Below are 6,591 nucleotides of genomic sequence, written 5' to 3'. Positions count from 1 at the left end.
TCCAAGCCAGCCCACAGTTAGTGGCCTTTTAAGCACTTCAACGAAACAAACTCGGGAGAAATATATTTTTTTTTTTTTTTGTTGTGTTTCAATTCAATTGTGATATTTCACATTCTTTTAAAAATCACTTTGAAAACAAAAAACTGTGAAAAAAAAAGAAAGTGTACAAAATGTTAAAACACTTACTGGTGTTGGCCATCATGTTGACATCTTGTTATGGCTTTGGTCAATTTCATATGAAAAAATATACACCACCTGTCGACTCGGATGAACAGGCAACAAATAGTGTCCTAAGTAAGAGTGTTGGAGCGTAAAACAAAATCTCTCTGAGCTGAGTGTGTGTGTTTTTCATTTCTCGTTTCCAGGAACCTATCGCCGTTGCCTGTGGGAACAATCGAAATCCTTGCCCAGGCGCTTGGTATTGCTCAGTTTGTGCCAGAATTTGTTTTGTGAAAACAATCAAATTATGGCCAGATCCAGGTCTATTTTTGTAGTCGAAAAGATGGCAAGACCCAATGAGTAGTTATAGTTTCCAAAATTTCTTACTAACAACTTTTTTTTTTTTGATTTAAATATTTCAGTAGATGCATGTCGAAAATTTAAAAAAAAGAACTCATACCAAAGTGATAAAAAAAAGAAATTTTTGGAAAAAATTAAAAACGATAAAGTTAACCCATAAATGACGAATGAAAAAATTAAAAACGTTAAAATTAACCCATTAACGATAAATAGGCAAAAAAATATTCAAGATTAGACTTGTCTTAGAAAAATTCTAGTTTGAGCTAGGAAAGAGGTATCGTAATGAAATTTAGATTGGCATAATGTTAAAGAATGAAACTAGTAAGAACAAATTTTTCCCGTCATATAAGGTCAAGTTTTGAGGGAAAATCTGCAATTTTTTAATGGCTCGAAAAAATCAAAAAAAAAAAATTTCTAAAATTTCTTAGGACTGAGATTCTGAAATCCTTTTTAGTGTTTTGTTGCATTTGAAAGTTTTTACAATTAAAAAAATGTATGGCGATAAGCCTACCACTTTTTACAGCAGTTGTGATTTTATGTCAAGCATATTAAAATCCGCTCTTCTTCGCTAAATGTCCATAAATTATTAAAAAACAAGTTTTGCTTCAATTTGGACCATAATTGATTTGATTGTTGGAGACCATAGCAGAAGTCATTGTGTAAAATTTCAGCCAATTCGAGTAAGCGCCCTTAAGGGGCTCAAGAAGTAAAAAAGAGAGATCGGTTTATATGGGAGCTGTATCGGGTTATATACCGATTGGGACAGTATTTAACACGTATGTTGTAGGTCATGGGACAAGCCGTTGTACAAAATGTCAGCCAAATCGGATAATAATTATGCCCTTTGGAGGCTCAAGAAGTCAAGATCCCAGATTGGTTTATATGGCAGCAATATCAGGTTATGGGTCGAATTGAACCATATTTGGGACAGGTATTAAAAGTCATAACAAAATGCGTCATGCTACATTTCAGCCAAATCGGATAAGAATTGCGCCCTCTAGAGGCTCAAAAAATCGAGATCCCAGGTCGGTTTATATGGCGGCTGTATCAGGTTATATACCGATTTGCGCCATGCTTAGCACAGTTGTTGGAAATAATACCAAAACACGTCGAGCAAAATTTCAGTCAAATCGGATAAAAATTGCGCCCTCTAGCGGCTCAAGCAGTCAAGACCTCAGATAGGTTTATAAAGGGTGATTTTTTTGAGGTTAGGATTTTCATGCATTAGTATTTGACAGATCACGTGGGATTTCAGACATGGTGTCAAAGAGAAAGATGCTCAGTATGCTTTGGCATTTCATCATGAATAGACTTACTAACGAGCAACGCTTGCAAATCATTGAATTTTATTACCAAAATCAGTGTTCGGTTCGAAATGTGTTCATTCACCGTAACGTTGCGTCCAACAGCATCTTTGAAAAAATACGGTCCAATGATTCCACCAGCGTACAAACCACACCAAACAGTGCATTTTTCGGGATGCATGGGCAGTTCTTGAACGGCTTCTGGTTGCTCTTCACTCCAAATGCGGCAATTTTGCTTATTTACGTAGCCATTCAACCAGAAATGAGCCTCATCGCTGAACAAAATTTGTCAAAATTTGAACACATTTCGAACCGAACACTGATTTTGGTAATAAAATTCAATGATTTGCAAGCGTTGCTCGTTAGTAAGTCTATTCATGATGAAATGTCAAAGCATACTGAGCATCTTTCTCTTTGACACCATGTCTGAAATCCCACGTGATCTGTCAAATACTAATGCATGAAAATCCTAACCTCAAAATAATCACCCTTTATGACAGCTACATCAGGTTATGCACGGACTTCACTCATACTTGGCATAGTTGTTGGAAATCATAACAAAACACCTCACGCAAAATTTCAGCCAAGTCGGTTAAGAGTTGCGTTCTCTAGTGGCTCAAGAAGTCAAGATTCAAGATCGCTTTATATGGCAGCTATATCAGGTAATGGACCGATTTAGCTCATACTTAAGACAGTTTCTGGAAGTAAAACCAAAACGTCGAGCAAAATTTCAGCCATAGCGCATAGGAATTGCGCCCTCTAGAGGCTCAAAAATCACGACCCCAGATAGGTTTATATGACAGCTATATCAGGTTATGCACGGACTTCACTCATACATGGCACATTTGTTGGAAATCATAACAAAACACCTCATGCAAAGTTTGAACCAAATCGCATAGGAATTGCGCCCTCTAGAGGCTCAAGAAGTCAAGATCCCAGATTGGTTTGTATGGCAGCTATATCAAAATATGGACCGATGTGGTCCATTTACAATCCCACCCGACCTACATTTATAACAAGTATTTGTGCAAAATTTCAAGCGGCCAGTTTTACTCCTTCGAAAGTTAGCGACAGACAGACGGGCGGATGGACAGACAGACAGACGGACAGACGGACGGACGGACAGATGGACGGACGGATAGACAGACGGACGGACGGACAGACAGACGGACAGACAGACGGATAGACAGACGGACAGACAGACGGACAAACAGACGGACAGACAGACGGACAGACAGACAGACGGACAGACAGGCGGACAGGCAGACAGACGGACAGACAGACAGACGGACAGACAGACGGACAGGCAGACGGACAGACAGACGGACAGACAGACGGACAGACAGACGGACAGACAGACGGACAGACAGACGGAAAGACAGACGGACAGACGGACAGACAGACGGACGGACAGACGGACGGACGGACGGACGGACGGACGGACGGATGGACGGATGGACGGACGGACAGACGGATGAACGGACAGACGGACGGAAGAACAGACAGAAGGACGGACGAACAGACATACGGACGGACGGACAGACGGACGGACGAACCAACAGACGGTCGGACGGACAGACGAATCGACTTAAAAGGTCATGACGATCAAGAATATTTGTACTTTATTGGGTCTTAGACGAATATTTCGGGGAGTTTCAAACAGAATGAGGAATAAGTATACCCCCACCCTATGTTGGAGGGTAGAAAAAGAAAAAATATCAATCAAAATACTTTTTTTGCCAAAAAATGCAAAAATAAATTTTTTTCACATTGTTTGATACTCCAACTGTATAATTGTTTACTTAATAATCAGAAGTGGACAATTGTTGGAGCAAAGTCGTTGTAAATTTCGTCACAAATCCAAATCCTGCATAAACATAAAAATTGAACCACAAATGTGTTCGTAAATTACAAAATACCAAGGCAATCTCGGCCCAAATTTCAACAAATAAAAATTAAAAATTGTGTATCCTCGAAACCAATGGCCAATCTCAGCGGTCTTTTTTGTAGGGATCAAAAAAAATAATTTTGAAAAAACGGAATAAAACTTAAGATTTTGCAGCCCACACAATTTGTATACCCTACACCACTACTGTGGTACAGGGTATTATAACTAAGTTTGTAACACCCAAAAGGAAGAGATATAGACCCATGGATAAGTATACCGATCGACTTAGAATTACTTTCTGATTCGATTTAGCCATGTCCGTCTGCCTGTCTGTCTGTCCATCCGTCTGTCTGTCTGTCTGTCCGTCCATCTGTCTGTCCGTTCGTCTGTCCATGTTAATTTGTGTACAAAGTACAGGTCGCAGTTTTCATCCGATCGTCTTAAAATTTGGTACAGGCATGTTTTTCGGCCTAGAGACGAAACCTATTGAAATTGGAAAAAATCAGTTTAGATCTGCATATAGCTCCCATATATATGTTCGTCCGATTTACAGTAATATTGCAATGAAATGGTCATTTGTTAAACGATTCTCACGAAATGTGGCTGGAAGGATTTTTTTACGACTGTGGACATTATTGGTGAATTTCATGGAAATCGGTTCAGATTTAGATATAGCTCTCATATATACATATTGCCCGATTTTAACTTCTAGAGTACCAGCAAGCGCATTTATTGATCCATCTTGCCAAAATTTTGCAAAACGCTTTCCTCAACGACTCCCACAGTATGTGAGGAGTTTGCTCGAAATCGGTTCAGATTTAGATATATCTCCCATATATATGTTCATCCGATTTGCAGTAATATTGCAATAAAATGGTCTTTTATTAACCGATTTTCACGAAATTCGGCAGGAGGGATTTTCTCTTAACTATCAGTATTACGGGTGAATTTCATGGAAATCGGCCCAGATTTAGATATAGCTGTCATATATGTATAACGCCCAATTTTCACTTTAAGAGCCACTGCAAGCGCATTGTTTGACCAATCTTGCCAAAATTTTGCACAACGCTCTCCTCGACGACTACCACGTTATCTGAGAAGTTTGCTCGGAATCGATTCAGAATTAGATATAGCTCCCATATATATGTTCGTCCGATTTGCAGTAATATTGCAATAAAATGGTCTTTTGTTATCCGATTTTCTCGAAATTTGGCAGGAGGGATTTTCTATTAACTCTCAATATTACAGGTGAATTTCACAGAAATCGGTTCAGATTTAGGTATAGCTCTTATACATATGTTCGTCTGATTTTGAGAAATACTGCAAAAAAGTGATCATTTGTTATCCGATTCTGTCGACATTTTGCAGGAAGGATTTTCTTATGACTCTCAATATTACTGGTGAATTTCACAGAAATCGGCCCAGATTTAGATATAGCTGTCGTATATGTATATCGCCCGATTTTAACTTTAAGAGCCACTGCAAGCGCATTGTTTGACCAATCTTGCCAAAATTTTGCACAACGCTCTCCTCGACGACTACCACATTATCTGAGAAGTTTGCTCGGAATCGCTTCAGAATTAGATATAGCTCCCATATATACGTTCGTCAGATTTTGGGTTATTTGCCATAATGTTGTCATTTGTCAATCGTAGTTTTAACAGTTTGAACATATTTGCTTGCCGAGGTCCATCAAAATTAGTTTGGAATTGGACATAGGTCCCATATTGTACTTATAGGGTAGGTGTAGGGTATTATACAGTCGGCACCGCCCGACTTTTGCCCTTCCTTACTGGTTTTTAATATTTTGGTTTTTATACAATCGAATATTTTTAAAGTTAGGCAGAAAATGTGTTGTCGTTAGAAGCATTGAATGGTTTTCTATATCGCGATTTTATCTTAATAATATTCTTAACAAAAAAAATTTACTTTGGTATGATTTCCTTAAAAATCGGTTCTGCACCGATTTAAGTCAATTACATTTGTCCGATACACATACTAATACCATATCTATGTTTATCATGCTTCTCTATCTTCCACAATGTGGGGTTTGCCTTCCTTTTTCCGGCCACACGCAGCTGCTTGGACATTTTACCCGATCAATGTGAACAAGGCGATGAAGAGGAGCTCATGTATAAACCATTCCCCGATTGCTGTCCTGTTTATTGTAATCTAAAGCGACGTATGCAACGCTTGAAGACCATGCATTTCCGTCATCGTTTGCTATTGGATTTGCAGCGACAACAGGCAGCAGGTGCTACAAATCTATTGCTCAATGAATATGGATTGGAGGGCATTTAAGGGGAAAGCATCACAACGCAAGCAGCAAAAAGTTATGATGTTATGAAAATGTCTAAAACATGTAAAATAAATTTGTTATAAGAAAAAGCAAAACAATTTTAATTTAATATTTATTCAAACAGCAATTGAAACAAAAGAAAATATAAATTTTAATAATTTTAAAATATTTCTGAAATAAAAATTAAACTTCTCTATTTATCTCATTTTAATAGCATATAAAAATAATTATCCCTTTCCGCTTTTAACAATACCTTTCTTTATCCCTTATATGACCTTTTACACTGATTGGTATCAAATGCATTTTCCATAATATCGAGTTAAAGTTAAGCATTTTTCTACCCTTCTCCTCCCACTTTTCTCGATTGGTGTGAGCAGCACTTACTGAACTTAAGTCTTTTCCACTTAGTGTTAGTTTTGCTGCACTTTAGAGTGTAAAAATAGACGTGGATGAAATTAAATTGAATAGAAATAGAAGGGTACTAGAATTTAATGAAATGAAAATAAATGATTAAAAAAATATTGAAAAAAAAAATTGTTGGTTGAGGGATACGGGTGCGTATGATTATTTTTAGTTCTTTG

The 6,591-nt window shown here is 37.8% G+C and overlaps 1 protein-coding gene across 2 annotated transcripts; it reads left to right on the top strand.

The window, feature by feature from the left end:
* LOC106086013 (uncharacterized protein CG1552) lies at positions 1 to 6,108 on the top strand. 2 transcript variants are annotated; one of them, XM_013250513.2, is made up of 3 exons: positions 1 to 294; positions 366 to 519; positions 5,790 to 6,108. In XM_013250513.2, the coding sequence occupies exons 1-3, from the start codon at positions 171 to 173 to the stop codon at positions 6,010 to 6,012; spliced, it is 501 nt and encodes a 166-aa protein (XP_013105967.1). In that variant the 5' UTR covers positions 1 to 170; the 3' UTR covers positions 6,013 to 6,108. The 2 variants fall into 2 exon arrangements, with proteins under 2 accessions (XP_013105967.1, XP_013105968.1); XM_013250514.2 differs by having other exon boundaries at positions 3 to 294; positions 366 to 480.
* Positions 6,109 to 6,591: the final 483 nt, after the last annotated feature.

The sequence above is a fragment of the Stomoxys calcitrans genome, chromosome 4 (genome assembly GCF_963082655.1).
Source record: "Stomoxys calcitrans chromosome 4, idStoCalc2.1, whole genome shotgun sequence".
Classification (NCBI taxonomy): Eukaryota; Metazoa; Arthropoda; class Insecta; order Diptera; family Muscidae; genus Stomoxys; species Stomoxys calcitrans.
This window is presented reverse-complemented; position numbering and strand designations above follow the sequence as displayed.